The sequence below is a fragment of the Schistocerca gregaria genome, chromosome 7 (assembly GCF_023897955.1).
Source record: "Schistocerca gregaria isolate iqSchGreg1 chromosome 7, iqSchGreg1.2, whole genome shotgun sequence".
In the NCBI taxonomy this organism is placed as follows: Eukaryota; Metazoa; Arthropoda; class Insecta; order Orthoptera; family Acrididae; genus Schistocerca; species Schistocerca gregaria.
The window spans coordinates 378748534-378765340 of record NC_064926.1 but is presented as its reverse complement, the minus strand read 5'-3'; the positions used below and the strand labels follow the sequence as shown (position 1 = coordinate 378765340).

Below are 16807 nucleotides of genomic sequence, written 5' to 3'. Positions count from 1 at the left end.
TAGACTGTATGGTCTGCAGAGATTTTTGTTTTGTTTTTATTTAATCGAATTTTTATGTTGTCTACAAACTGCAACACGTACTAATCTTTTCACGCTAATTAAGGCCATACAAGCATAGTCTTTTCGGAGTGTACTTCTGACCAAAATGCTATTCTGTTAGCTGGAGTCCAAACTTTGTTAATCATGCCTTTTGCGTTCTTGTTGTGATATTTCCATAGAAACCTTCATATCATAACAAATATTCCTTTATATCTAACGGAGAAATGAAATCCCAATTTTCATTAATTTAGATTTCTTACTGCACTCCCTTAGGAGCTGAATGTCCAGAACCAATGAAACAGGTATTTTTTTATATTTCCAAACGAGAAGTCAAATACCAGGTTTCATAGATGTAGCTTTAAAAATCTTTTAGTAGTTATTTTTAATTATTTAGTTTCAAAAAAACTTTAACCCGCTATTTCACCCCCATAGGGGTTAAATTTCCAAAAATATTGAAACACGTGTTTCGTTACTTCTTATAGAGGAATCAAATACGACTGATGACCTCGGATGTTAAGTCCCATGGTGCTCAGAGCCATGTGAACAATTTGTATCAAATACCAAATTTCGTAGGTCTAGCTTCAAATTGTCTTAGTAGTGACATTTTTCAAACAACCCCTTCACGTATTTCACCCCCTTACGGCTGGAATTTCGAAAAATACCTTATTGAAAGACGCCTACAGTAAAGACCACAACTTCTCTACATTTCAAGTTTGTATCCTTAGCTGCTTGGCTGGGCAATGATGAGTCCATCAGTCGGTCAGGATATTTCCTTTTATACACAGAGATTACGATGTAGAGGGAGCACAAGCGATAATTAGGTAGGTATGACGAAGTAAAACGGCTGTGTTCTTCTCTGAGGAACCATCATATCCGGCAGTTATCCCATACTTCACAGCAATACTCTAAAAGAGGACTGGTAAATGTAGAGTACTTTGTCTCTTTAGCAGACTTGCTGTACTTTCCAACTGTTTTGGGAATAATACACGGTCTTTGGTTCTCCTTCCATGAGACCAGCCACTTGTGTAGAGGATAGTATGATATCTTGTCCAGAAGAGTATGTAAAGATGTCATTTATACACGACACATACAGATTTTGATGTTGCAATCTTTGTGTAGACAACGGTATTGTCTGGTAAATGTTTCCAGTTCTATTTACTGTAGGGGGTAACAATCCTATAACAACTCTAAGCTTGCAAATTGTGGTCTTTCAGTGTATTTTTCTTTTATACTCAAAGCAGAGATGTTCTGGTCCTTAAGCACAGATGCTGATATCTTCTACTGACTTTTTTTCGGTAACAGTTTACATTCCTTCTTAGTGACAATTGTTATCACCAAATACTCTTGATTTTACTTTTTGATTTCGGCCTTTTGTGTCTCCATTAGTAACAATGACACCTTGAGTGTTACCTGTTGTAGGTATTAACAATACTGTAACAACCATTTTACTCGAAATTACCATTACTTCTGTCCCTTTTCGTTTCACATTTGTGACTTATTTGTTCTATAGCGGTAAAAAAATACACAGGGCTAACGATTGACGCTATTGATAATGAAACTACATAAATATTGTTTCTGTAAAATTACAAAACACACACGTATGGCGCTGCAAATGATCTGACTTACAGCATAAAGTGCACCCCTTGATGGGAATAATTTGATCTTTGTACCAAAGTAAACAATGTTATTCTCAAGTGTAAACAGTCTATATTATTTGTCAAAAACTTGTATTAGTTCTACAGAAACCGATACTGAAGTCAGTCATACATTATAAACCTCCCAGTATGTTATTTATAAGTGAAAAATATTAAGCAGTGTATAGGTTATTACTAACATAGATGGGAGAAGTTTATATACAATCCTCAATTGACGGCAGGACTTAGTCTTAATGGTAAGAACGAAATCTGTGTTACTGAACTGCCTCTATTTACTGTTTTCTTTAGTAGATTTGCTGCATCTTATAAATGTTCCGCTAATAATATGCAGTCCACAGCGTAACTGCTACATCTGTGGTGGTAAAGGATGGATGGGGTTCAAAGGGGACAAAGATATAAGTAGATGAGATAGGGAGACTGCGTTGCTAGTGTTCATTGTTCGTTGCTGGATGCATGGCCTGTTGGTGACTTTGGTGTATAGTGTATAGTGCTTGGCAAATACGTTATGATGAAGATTACAAACGTGCACGATCGCAGTGAAATTGTGTTCAGCATATTCCTATTACACACTATGAATCATGGTGAGTTAAACCCTAGCGCCCCTACCGTACATAATGTCAGTTTCCCAGAAGAGTGGAAGCCCATGTGTGTTCAGTAACAACCTGTGTGAGGCCATCATCCGGAATCAATTTATGCGTGATCCTTTGGCTGTAATCCACATTATTACCCTACGGGATCATATTCTTAATGACTTTTCCTGTAATAATTCCAATCGATGATTTGTTTAAATAATTTCACTGATTTATCTATGTCAAATTTAGATGCCTCATGAATAATGTATGTTTCTATAGGCGCTGAAAGCAACAGTACATTAAAACCTAAGGTAGTGTACAAACCCTGTGGTGGTTAGGCAGAAACAAATGAATGCTGACAGGCAATTAATTTCTCTTTATTCATTACCGAGCGCCCAGTATATTTCAATTTTTTGGTTTCGTGCGGTATTAATCAGTTGCAGCTAGTACAGTCTCCGTGTACTCTTTGATCTCCACCCACATAGTCTTCAGAGTTTTTATGTATCATGGTCGCTAGTGTTTGGAATGTTTCGTGTATATTAAAAAATCAAATGCTCCATGGTTGCTCTCCACATTTAATTGTAGTCTGGGCTAGCCTACTCACAGCTAGAAGACAACCAATTATTCACCTCTTCAAAGAGAAATGTCATTCCTAGCCAGGCATTTAATTTCTTTTTATGATACGACTCAATGTGTCAATTTCGTTTAGCCATCTGTCTGAGTCTCGAACTGGGGTACACGTTGTGGTGTCGTGCATAAGATAGGAAGAAGAAAGTATTGTGGTACATATTCATCATATTTATATTTGCTCTGGTACAATTCGAAATTTTTTACATACACATTAAAGTACAAATACAACATATCAGATACGGATTAAGTTTCTACTTATACACAGAAACAAAACAGAGTACAAAAAATATTCATTCTTATACCAGCATGTCGTTTGAGAAAGTTGTAGTAAATTTAAAATAGCTAGACTGCTTTTCCTTCTTAAAAGCTATAGTTGAAAGAACTAGAACTCAAGAATAGGAATTGTTTCTACATTTTGAGAGCTGTAGCAGAGACGAAAAAACCACAAAGAGTCTCTGGGTCATTTAGTTTTTTGTCCGTTGGAAGCATTAAAACGTAATATTATCCACTTAAAAAAATCTGGTGATTTATTTGTTAATTTGAACAATCAAAATGTTTGTATTACAAGTCGAGTTGACACTTCAATAACATTTATTTCTTTTTTATTGCGGGAACACTATAAAATTGTGACATATCTGTTATATACTACTTTTTAAATAGGATGTAAACGGAAATACGTAAAACTGGAAGTAGAGTGTTAAAATACAATTATTATAGCGCAAGGGTTCAGGGACCCCTCATATAAATAATAGTTGAAAAATTCTTGGCGTAATGCACCGTACTTATTTACGCAAAACAGCAGACTGCTGTCGAATGGAAAGGCCAAAACTTACAAAGGACGAACTGTTGGCTCAAATATGGACTGTTTCATTTGTCTTAAGCTGCCTCGTCTGTATAGAATACCAATGAGTGACTAGGAATAACCATTAATTATAGCGTTTTTTGATTACAGATCGTGGCGTTATCGTTAGCTACCATATTTTTGTAATACTGCTCCAGATACGTTTCAGATGGTCCCCTTATCTCTTAAACTCTTTTTCATTTCACGTTCAACTCTAGTAAAGCTGCTCTATGACTGGCTCGAGAGTTGATGCCGATACGAACTTAACAGCGTTCTAATCGTTTCTTACTGGGATACTAACGCTGGCATCGTTGAAGAAAAATGCGCAAAATGAGCGCTCTGTGCTTTTCTACACAGTTCCTTCGTTCACTCAGTAGTGCAGTCCTACTCATCGCCTGTCGAACGACGAAGAACATTTCGAAGAATTTGTCCATGCAGTTGAGTATTGACGAATTTCTAAGACACACAGTGGCGTTGTTCAAGGTTCACTTTGTTGTTTCCTCTTGAGTTTTCTCTTCTCCATCCAGGGAGTTTCTTGATCCTCAGCAGTGCCAAAAATTAGGTAGAAAATGTACGGTACTGCAGAGATACCCATTGCTAGATAGAAAACGTATTTCCACTGCTGTACCGTTTGCTGAAACACAGTACAAAAATAGCCATTCATAAGAGAGGTACGTACACACTGAAAAGTTTTTGTGACTGATGAGGAGAGCTCCCCAGGGTTGGGATCGACTGACGGTTATTTAGGTTAAGATCCGAGGTATCATACACTGTATTCGGTCACTCTTTTGGACCCTCATTTGCAAGGAATTCAAGAAAAAATCTCGGAATTTTGGGTGACTTTCAGTAATGCTAAAAAAGTTAAATTAAATAGTCTAGTTGCAGGTGTAATTCATGGGATAGTAGCTTCACATGTAGGAAGTTATGGGATCAAATCTCACCAGGTACAGTAAAACTTGTTATTTTAAAATCTTTATCGAAATGATTTGGTCATCACTGTTATTCATTTAATTGATTTAAGTGTAATTTTTTATTTCTATTCCCTTGTCCCGCCACTTTAATCATAATATCAACTTATTCGTTTGCTCTCATTTTTCTTCCTATCATTCTTTTTCCACTTGAAATCTTTGTTCTTGTGGTTTTAATTAATTCTATGTTTTAATTTTTATCTAAGTGCTTTTGTTTTACTACCCTGTTTTTCCATGCACGTTGTGTCATGCACAGTACATTATATCTGTTTCTCATTTAGTTTGAATTTCGTTATAGTTAAAACCCTTCTTTCATTTACATGTTCATCGACTTTATTTTATCCATAGTGCAATAGGTATTTAGTCTGAGTTTGTATGACTATTAACATGCAAACAAAACTGCACATCTGGTAACGGAAAATAAATTTTTCACACCACTGCACAGTCAATATAAATGGATTATTGGGTCTCTTTTTTTAATTGAGAGGTCGGAATTTTCATATAATTGAATATTACAATAGTTAAATACAGTTAAATTCATATTCACTAAAACTGGAAAAAAGAATGATATACAGAAAAATGAAACAAATGAGAAAATTTCATATGGTGATTAAAGTGAAGTGACAAAGGAATACAATTACGAATTACATGTAAACCAATTACTTGAATAAAAATAATGATCAAAGCCATTTCGATAAAAATTTTAAAAGTAACAATAAAATATTAATGCGCTTGACGAGACACGAACCCACACCCTCTTGCAGGTGAAACTATTATCACATCCATTACATTACACAACCGTATTACACAATTTTTTATGCTATTGAGCACCACACAAATTCCGAAATCTTTTCGTCATTTACTCCCAAACGAGTGTCCACCAGCGTGAAAGGCTGCAGGATGTGATACATGGGATCATAACGTATATCGCCGTATATTTGGTCTCAAAAAGTCGATCCCACCACTGGGACCTCTCCTAATGACATATCTTTGCTAAATAAATTTTTTGAGACTGTGTACTAGGAAACTGCTAATCAGTTTAGAGAAGCATGAGGGCGCATATATATTTTATGCAAATTCTTATGACAAGAACTGCATAGCTGTTAGCTGTCCAGCGGTGCAGAGATAGAATTTAGAATGTAGTTTGCAAACCGGTAAAACACACAATAAATGAAAGTAAAAGAATGGGAAAAACTTTTCAAAAGGTTACTGATGGGCGACAAACGATTTTGAACAAGAAATATGCAAGAAATGTCCAAGTGAACTATGATGAATATCAGCACATAATAAAATGACGCTGACAGTAAGTGGTAAGTATCATTTCTGCGTCCATATATTTTCCTTAAGAAATCATGAGTGGTCAGTTTGGTGGTTAAGGCGAAGTTATAAAGAAAATTGCTGAATTGAATAAAAATTAGTTTTGGGTTTGCAGAAACGTAGAAATAAGTATCGGAGAACATTGTGAAATCAGGCGATATGCTACTAACTACGCCATTCGAGACATAAAGAACGTTTTGTTGTAGAGAGATTTTCATTCCTTCACAAATGGTTTGTAAACAGGAGAATTAGTCGGATTTAGAGGCCAGTTTAAATTGTCTCTCTCCACACTATAAGGTTGCTTCGGGATTCAATCAGTACAGTACAGTGTTTTCCTTCATTTTGGTAGTTGAGTGAATGCCCAACAGCTTTTGTGGCAAATTAGGAATTAGGCTTCGTTATACGATGGATTTCCGTTATCGTCTTGCACAAAACAGACAGGAAGTCAGTACCAGCGACTCGCATTGGCATCGCACGGGTAGCACTAGCTATCTCCGGCCAGACATCTATAGACACCGTCAAGAACCACAAAATTCTTATAACGGACAAACAAGGAACTTAATACTTGAGTGAAAGCAATTTCGATTCTGAAGGCTTCAGAATGAGGTGAGGTAAGGCATTACCACAAACACTAATTCCTCGTGACTCACTCTGTCTATTAGAGAAACGCGTGGTAGTTCCTGAGTTTGTTAACCGTCACATACAGACAGAAAAACTTGTCACCTCAGTGTACTACAGCTGTCGGTGGCCGAGAGGCACACAATTAGCAGTCACCAAAATCGCTGACCATCCGCCAAAAAACGTAAAATGTCTGACAGGTAGCAAATCCAAACGAAAATTTCTTCTTCTGGTGAAATGCATTACGTCTATTCTATTAACGAATTTTTAATTGTATGCATAGTACAGTAGAAAAAAATGGTTTACTTCTGATCTTCAAGCACAGAAGCCATATCGTACACAATATTATTAATTATGGAAGAGTGTGATGCGAAACAAATTGCCCCATGTAGACAATCCAGCGCATCAAAGTGCGTAAGCAGACAATCGGATTCTGGGGAGTCTGCATCATTACACAGAGAAAAGTCGGAGTGTCTTGGAACCTCAAGTATACAAAATCAAGTTACATAGGTAATTTCAACGTAAATTCTCTTCTAAAAACTGGAAAATTAAAACATCTATAGACACCGTCAAGAACCAAAAAATTCTTATAACGGACAAATAAGGAACTTAATACTTGAGTGAAAGCAATTTCGATTCTGAAGGCTTCAGAATGAACAAAGATAAAGTAAGCAAAAAAATTATGAAAAACACACCGCACTTTGGAACTGTCCTCATAATACACAAAAATATTTTAGACTATTATCAACTTTGAATCACAGTCCAAGAGACTCTCCACACCTACCTCCTTATCTACTAACAAAGTACACACCCACATAAATGAAGATAACAGAAAGGACAAAGAAAAGATGGAATGTTTTTTTGGGGGGCCAACTCTATGATGTTGTGCAAAAAATCCCAGAAAAACACAATGTCTTCTTCTGAGGGAATTCAGTCCCCGGATAAGGAAGGAGAAGAAATACCAAGTACACAACAGAACACACTAAAATGGCTTTAGACTGATAGAACTTTGCCAAGCACACAACATGATTCTTAAATCCAGAGCCTTTAAAAAGCTACCTAGAAAACGGAAAACGTGGGTCTCACCAAACCCACAAATGGGTGAGTTCCAACTTGATCACTGAAGTTCCATACAGAAATGCGGAATGCCAAAGTTCTCAGAGGAGCCAACCTTGATTCTCATCACTACCTTTCTAAAATAAAACTCAGAATCATCCCAGAAAAGGGAAACGGTACCAACAGCCCCAAAACCAGAAAATACAATCGAGAAAAGGCATTAACTCCAAGGAGCTACCCTCCGTAACATAAGACATGCAAATTCAAAACTGGGATCACATAAAATAAAGCCTAATTAGTAAAGCTGAACAATTAGCTCCCATACCCAAAGCCAAAAAGCAGACCTGATGAACAGAAGTATGTGACAGACTCCTTGAGTAAAAAGAAAAGTGCGGCGAGAGTGGCAATCACAGGAAAATGAATATAACGGACAAAATTCGTAAACTTAAGAAGACTCGTGATTAAAAATATCAAAAGAGTGAAAAATCCCAAGAAGACCAAATCCGCTTTCAGATCAATGATGACTTCATCCAAAACAACACAAGGGACTTTTATAGGACTTTTAAACAAAAAACAGCCAAATATAGCCCGCCAATTCTACAGCTCCAAGACAAAAACGAAAATATTGCCCACAACAGTGGTAGAATAATTTAGAAACACTTGAAAGGTAACTTGTTTGGACTATTTAGTTCATTGAAAATGTTGACAAAATTCAGTGTACTAACAACATTTATTCTGCCAAACAACATAAATTATACTAGACAAGTTAGAGATTGAATTCCCTAAACAACTAACAAATAATTAAACACTCCACTGGGTGGCGTCTGGTTGGCAAAGGCAGTGTAACTAGATGACCAGTGAGTCAAGTACTCTCACCCTGAAATTGTGGATAACGCAAACTGAATTAATCTGACGCTGAACAGACTTCGACAGATCAAATATACTGAAGTTTCTCTACATACGTGCAGCTGAGAGCAAGTGGCGATTGAGATCTGTACGCCCTGACAATGTCAGGCGACGTGACTTGCAGCTGGCGAGATGTGTGCGACGGAGGAGGTGAAACGTGAAACGTGGAGGCGGCATTTGTGAATCGGTCGCGGCCACGAAATAAATGCAAAAATCTCATGGTCTAGAGATTAGGCAGACGGATCGCAATTTACCCTCTACCAGAGCCCAGAAATCACGGTATATTTCAGAGTGTGACACACCCGTTCGCTGGTCGTACCAAGGACCAATCTTGCTCACTTATACGACAGAGTGCACAAGGATACCAAACGTCAGTACTGGTAAACCAAAAACGAAAAAGTGTGTCCTCAGCAAACGAGTAGTCCTAAGCATTTGAAGTCACGCTGCCAGTACAGCAAGAACTTCACCACAGGCTCCCCAGTCTAAACTACTCGCAAGTGAAATCAGTATCTGGACAGGTCCCAAGTACCAACCACATATGTCAGAGCTTCAACCAGAAGGGCTTACCAGACCAAAGTCCTGCACCTGAGTGCTTCCCATATATCCAGAAAAAAATGTGTTTTCCTTGAAACTGCATGAACTACATCGCCTTCACATCGTCTTAAGCCAATCACAAGGCTCTAGAGGCACTAAATCTACACTCCCACATGACAGCACAAACTCATGTCAAACCAGGGCAGGAGTTAAGAAACCAGCATCGCTGAAAAAAAAGAAAGAAACCGCCAATTACTGACTTTCTTAAGTTTTCCCAGAGGGATAAAAGATGATTTTCTCTGAAATCATGCCTCTTCCCATGGCAACAAGTGAACAGATACTATCTCAAAGATCTTTATCAAAATCACCTAAGCCTTGGAGCTTGTAAGTCCTAGCTATGAGGTGTAATAAAGATTCCATCTCTAAACGTTTCCGAGGTGCCGGAGTTTTCTTATACAACAGAGTCAGCTGATGGAAGACGCTCATTGACCTTCTTGCAATATTGACAAACACAAAAACATGTGAATTTTTATTATGTGTGGCCCTGCACACAATGCCCAGTTTACGACTCCACTGTGCATATTCGTTCCTTTAGACCGTCGCCCCTGCCGAGGCTTCTGCTCGCGCCATGGCAGGTATCACAGCATTGTTCTGCTGGAACACTTTCCTGACAAGGTGCTGCCCTGTCTACCCTGTTTGGCTGTGGAGCTGTCTGGCAAGACTTGCTAAGGGATAGGCTCGCCACCAATTGCTTTCAACTCCCAACAAGCCATTTCTGTGAGCTAAGAATCATAAATATACCTCATGCTTTTAACACTCCATCAATGTCTAGTCAGGCCATCAACTTTCTGGTGTCTTGCTCCTTGCTCAAGATGCTTCAGATTGTAATAAAATCTTTAATAATTTCCTGTATGCGTAAAATAGGTGGGAGAGTAACTTGTCCTCTGTCATATTCTCAGCTGTGAAGAACCCATAGAAACAATGGACTTTAAGGTCTCAACAATAACCAACCTTAACTCCGAACCACCCTCCACTGAGGAACTACAGACAGTCATTTCAAATCTCGAAAACTAGAAAGCCTTGAGAGGAAACCAAATCACAGCTGAACTTTGGGAAATCTCCAAAACATCTTTGAAGAAACTGGAAAAACGAAAAAATTCCAGCTGTATAGAAGACAGCCATCATCCACCCACTCTATAATAAAGGGTGGAAAACAGACCACAAAAACTACAGAGGTTTCTCAATCCTAAGTGTAACGTACAAGATATTCTTTAAAGTCCCACTAAACAGAGCAGAACCATAATTAGACCATCAGCTTGGAGAATACCAAGCGGGTTTCAGGAAAGAACAAGTCCTAAACCCCAAAAACCTTATATTGTACCAAAAATAAAGAGCAAAATCATATTTTATCAGTCTCATTGACTTTCAGAAAGCATACGACTCACTAGACAGGGAATCCCTCATCACTTTGCTAAAATAATTAAACATAAACAACAAAACCACAAACTTAATCAGAAAACACAAACTCCTAAGTCAAATTCATGGGTGACTCTCCGACCCTTTTAAGATAAATACTGGTGTATGGCAAGGAGATCGACTCTCTCCACTGCTGTGTAATTGCCCCCTAGAAAATGTAGAGAGAGAGAGTCGTACACAAAGATCCATAGTGAAATCCAACTAGGAACGAAACAGGAAATCATCGATGTCAATTATCTAGCCTCTGCAGGTAATATGGCACTACTAACCGAGACATGGGACAAAGCCAAAGAACAAACCCTCGGCCTACAAAAACTAGCTGACAAAATGTGTCTCAAAAATCTCCTTTGAAAAGACCACGAAAATGACAAAATAAAAAATCCACCAAAACGCTTTAAAGAAAGAGAATAAAAAATAAAGATCGTTAAAGACTTCAAATATATTCGAGAATGGATGAGCTGGAATGGCCTCGAGAAAAGGGCAATAGAATCTAGAAGAAATAAAGTTGAACTGTGGTTCCAACTTACCAAAAAACACATATAATAAAAAGTCTCTGCCATGGAACGCAAAAATTAGACATTACAATACAGTAATCAGTTCCTGAAGCTGTATATGCATCAAAGAAGGGAGGATATTAAGAAAAATCCTTGGCCCCAGACCACAACAACGAACAAATTCATACAAGAAACACAGCACTTTACCAAACTGCCGAAAAAACTCTAAGACAAAATGACGAAAAGAGGAATAGGTTTTTATTGACACGTACTCAGAACGAACGCAAATAGACAAACAAAAAAGTTTTTAGTACTTCTGCAACAAAAAAACCACCCAACCAATCTGGTTTAAGAATAACGGAGACGGACTTGAGAGAGCTTCAAATCACAGAAAATATGCTCATGGATAAAACTGAAAGAAACAGACAAGAAAGAGAGGCTCCATGTCAAAATGAAGACCAAACGAACAATACAAATCACGGAAGAAGAAAGATAGCAAGATCAGAAAGAATGAAACAATATTGGGCTAATAGGCACAGAACATGAAAAATTGACTGAATTAACGTACCTCAAAGAAGGCTGAAACGAAATAAGAAGAAGGAGAAGAAGAAGAAAGCACACTGAGTTAGTAGTCAATGTCAATAACTGATATATTAATTTTTGTTGTTGTTTTTAAGTCCTTGTAATGTTTCAGAAGTTCAATACCCCGTATAAGCCAAGCGTGCTGCCATAACAAAAACAGATCACATATATGAAGTTCATAAAGGGCCTTACTTTATATAATTTCGACGGAAATAGTGCAAATGATCAATGAAATATGGAATTAACTAAGAGGGGATGGAAGCTTAGGTGCCACGAATATGTTCTTCTCTATCCGAACGACCCTCGTTCAGAAAGTGACGTCGCTCGCGATAGGAGCGGCTGAACTTACCCGTCCCGAAACAAAGGCGCTGGTGACAATTGGCGTTATGATGCCGGACACGTTGGCGCCGGTCAGAGCTAGCCCCGCCGCGCCGCCGTACGAGTGCGGGAAGAGGTAGAGGTGGTTCATGTAGGAGCCGCCGTACACGGCGCAGCGGCACACCATGGTCAGCACGAACAGCACGATGATCAGTGTGACGTCACAGTCGACCAGCGTCACTCCCAGCAGGCACAGCGCGCTGCCGACGCACGCTGTCGATAAGGGAACCAAACACATTCTGTGGCGAAGCTTTACAAGTGACGCTGTAAGTTTCTTAGATTTGGCTGGAATATACTGATAAGATGTCTGTGTTAACTGGAACGTGGGTGTCAATTTAATTTCAACCATCATAAACAATGTTCTTCAAAAGCCTCCAACAGTTCCAATTACGGCTCAAAGAATAAATTTACTGCACCCGTTAGGTTTATTCATGTGTAGCACAGGACATTCAAGAACTTAATCCCATATCCCATACTCGAGTACTGAGTGTACTTACATATTTTTTGACTACGATCTGTTGTGCAGTTCCCTTTCCCCAAAATCGACTATTTACATATTCAGTTTATCGTGTAATTAACCAGAAATTCACACAGTCTGTCTTTTTTTACATTAATTAATAATGCGATAACATGTTATAACTCAGTAGAGTCATATATCACCCGCGTCTTCGTAGGTTGAGGATTAGTGGTAGAACTATTTCGACATTAGCAGAATATTTGATCTGAGGATCGCACTATCAGGAGGGCCACACCATAGCAGACAAGGGCTCGGCATCCCATTGTCAGGCTAATGCATAGCCATCGAGTCTGAAAAAGCCTCTAGAAACTGCAAGGAAGATACAGGGGATAGGCAAAATAATGTGAACAGTGGAAGATTAGATTAGATTAGATTAATACTTGTTCCATGGATCATGAATACGACACTTCGTAATGATATGGAACGTGTTAGGTTAATGAAAGATGTCTGTACACGATATTACATTTCGAAAATATTGCATGACACTAATACTTAAGTTAGTTTTTTTCCCTCCCTTAATTTATATCTAAAAATTCAGCCAATGAGTAGAAGGAGTTGTCATCTAGAAATTCTTTTAATTTATTTTAAAATGTTGGTTGACTATCTGTCAGGCTTTTGATGCTGTTTGGTGGGTGACCAAAGACTTTTGTGACAGCATAATTTACCCCTTTCTGTGCCGAAGTAAGATTAAACTCTGTATAGTGAAGATCATCTTTTCTCCTGGTGTTATAGCTATGCACACTGCTATTACTTTTGAAATGGGTTGGATTATTAACAACAAATTTCATAAGTGAATATATATACTGTGAGGGTCCCTACATCCTTAAATAGATGTCTGTAGGATGACCGTGGGTGGGCTCCAGCAATTATTCTGATTACACGTTTTTGAGCAATGAATACTTTTCTACTCAACGATGAATTACCCCAGAATATGATGCCATACAAAAGCAGTGAATGAAAGTAGGCATAGTAAGCTAATTTACTGAGATTCTTATTACCAAAATTTGCAATAACCCTAATAGCATACGTAGCTGAACTCAGACGTTTCAGCAGACCATCAATGTGTTACTTCCAGTTTAACCTCTCAACAATGGACACACCTAAAAATTTTGAAAATTCTACCTTAGCTACAGACTTCTGTTCAAAGACTATATTTATTACTGGAGTTGTGCCATTTACTGTACGGAACTGTATATACAGTGTTTTATCAAAATTTAAAGAGAGTCCGTTTGCTGAGAAACACTTAATAATTTTGTGAAAAACATCATTTACAATTACATCACTTAGTTCTTTGTTTTTGGATGTTATTACTATACTTGTATCATCAGCAAAAAGACCTAACTTTGCATCTTCATCAATATGGAATGGTAAGTCATTAATGTATATCAAGAACAGTTAAGGACCTAAGACCGAACTCTGTGGGACCCCATACTTGATAGCCCCCCAGTTTGAGGAATCAGCTGTTGTTTTAACATTACATGAACCACTTATTTCAACTTTCTGCATTCTTCCAGTTAAGTATGAATTAAACCATTTGTGCACTGCCCCCCTCAAACCATAATGATTTAGCTTATCTAAAAGAATTCCATGATTTACACAATCAAAGGCCTTTGAGAGATCACAAAAAATACCAATGGGTGATGTCCGGTTATTCAGAGCATTTAATATTTGTATGAAGTATGAAGTAATGAGATGGTTGTGTTTGACAGTCAACAATGCAGATAAGACACGTGTGCGGAAAGTTGAAGGATATTTGCTGTCGTGATCCACCGACAACGCCTGACAACATGCGTCAGCGCATTGTCAATGCATGTGCGAACATTATGGAGGGCGGACTACTCGCTGTTGAGAGGAATGTTGTTACACGTGCTTCCAAATGCATTGAGGTTGACGGAGATCATTTTGAGCATTTATTGCATTAATGTGGTATTTACAGGTAATCACGCTGTAACAGCATGCGTTCTCAGAAATGATAAGTTCACAAAGGTACATGTATCACATTGGAACAACAGAAATAAAATGTTCAAACGTACCTATAATCTGTATTTTAATTTAAAAGAAAACTACCTCTTACCAACTGTTTGTCTAAAATTGTGAGCCATATGTTTCTGACTATTACAGCGCCATTTATCACAAAGTGAAAAAAGTGGTCCAACTAAAACATTCATTATTTCTTTACGTACTACACGAATACGTAATAAAAAATGAGAGTTCCTATGTAAAAAAACGCAGTTGATATCCGTTTGAGCTATGCCAGCGCCATCTAGCGGGCCAACCATAGCGCCACCTGGTTTCCCCCTTCAAGCTAGACGAGTTTAGTTCTTTGTAGTTTATTCGTTTGATGCTTATTTCGTGAGATATTTGGCCCGGGCACGATCAATGGACCACCATGTATTGGCAGGACCTTTGCAGCTTATCTCCAGGTAGAACTATCATATTCCCTCGCGCAGAAAGCATCAGTTTTTAAGACGGAAGCTCTCCAGATGGTGAGGCCACTTTGGCTGCACGAGATCCTGATCGTAGCTGGATCGTTGAGCTCTCAAACCTCATCGCGAAAGAAACACAACAACGAGCAGTTGCACACTTAATGCCAAAAGTTACAGCCTATGGAACTCCGCTGAACCTTCTCTGGATATCAGAATTCGTATGTATTCACTAATGTGAGTAGGCGGATCTCTTCGCAAAGGACACAATTGACAACGGGCATTTGAATAACCCCGTTTTTAATGCGCCTGTGGGCGTTCCTGAACTTAAAGCGAGGCGTACATGTAAGTGGGCTGCTTTTGTGTTGGCAGTGCTGTGTAGCGCGTTGCATTGGATCTCTGACTGCGCTTTCTTTGTAAGAGCCTCTGTGGTTGGTTGGACTCGTTGTTGGGAGTTAATCGCCAGTAGTGTTGGGCAGTTGGGAGTTAGTCGCCAGCAGTGATGGAAGTACTGTTGGGCAGTAGGAGGTGAACAGCCAGTAGCGATGGATGTTAAATGTGAGAAGTTAGCACTGATGAAGTGTAGAGGTCTGAAGTGTTAGCGTAGGCTAATAATCTGGAAGTATCCGACTTGGAGATTGAAAATTATTCATGATTATATATCTTTGTACTACATGTCAATGATAATTTATATTCGTGTTTGAACTGGATGTCACATAATTAAGGTAAAAAATACATTGTTTGGTTTGCAACAAAATCTTTACTTTGATAACCACATGCATCTTAATAGTTATGGCTTTAGTAGTGAGAATCTTTTATTTAGCTGGCAGTATTGACGCTCGCTGGATTGCAGTAGTTCGCGTAATGGAGATTTTTGTGAGGTAAGTGCTTAATGAAATGTATAGGTTATTGTCAGGTTGCTTCTTATTCAGGACCATTCTTTTGAATTAACTATTTGAAGTCGGGTTATCCTTTTTTGAGCAGTCAGATTGCTTTGCGCTAGGATATTGTGGGTCTCAGTCACTCTGCAATCTAAGTCCAGATTCACACATTTAAATAAAGAAGTTTCATACAATACTCGCAAAGAATAGGAAGAAATACGAGTCCGTAGAGGCTTCCACTATTTTAATCTTACAACCTGCTCTTTGCCGGAGAGCTTGGTTTACGGATTAGAAATGACGCAGAAAATATTTTACTGCCGTCTTAAGGATACTTTTCGAACACGAAAACTTCCCCAGTCACCTACAGAGAATAAGTGTCAATGAATCTGATACTGGTTCGTTCGACTGTACAAAAGTAGATGAGATAGTTTTAGTGTGAGATACTGAGATCAACAACCTACCTTGTGCAAGAGAGCAAGCAAGCTGAATCATCAATTTTCCGCTGTCATCACCAGTACCGTCACTCTTAAAAACGAGCAACTTACAGAACCATCATGGGCTTTAAGAGACTGTAAGTTACACCTATAATACACTGTATGTTCTCACATAGGACCCCTGTGTCATACCTTGGATTGTGTTAGGTGATGGTGTCACACTTGGGTATTGTTTGACAAGTATGCCATATAGAAGCCATCGCATAACAAATGTGGCACAAAATAATTTTAGACCAGATTAGTGTATCAGTGGTGTTCCGCATCGTTTCTCCCCTCAATAATCTAAAATAATTTGTATTTATTGTCAGTTACAACGTATTATGAGTTTTCTATCAGTCATTCTGGGCTATGTATGCCATGTCCAACTCGTTTTTAATAAGATCTATCGCCTAAGTAATAAACTGCTGGCTGCATGATGCGTATTTC

The 16807-nt window shown here is 38.3% G+C and overlaps 1 protein-coding gene across 1 annotated transcript in view; it reads right to left on the bottom strand.

Moving 5' to 3' along the window:
- Positions 1 to 3049: 3049 nt before the first annotated feature.
- LOC126281963 (sialin-like) overlaps positions 3050 to 16807 on the bottom strand; it is a 106065-nt gene continuing 92307 nt past the window's right edge. The window contains exons 8-9 of the mRNA XM_049981336.1: positions 12038 to 12279; positions 3050 to 4371 (exon numbers count right to left, since the gene is read on the bottom strand). Of these exons, the coding sequence (XP_049837293.1) occupies positions 4216 to 4371; positions 12038 to 12279 (398 nt within the window). The 3' untranslated portion in view covers positions 3050 to 4215. The remainder of the gene's footprint in view (positions 4372 to 12037; positions 12280 to 16807) is intronic.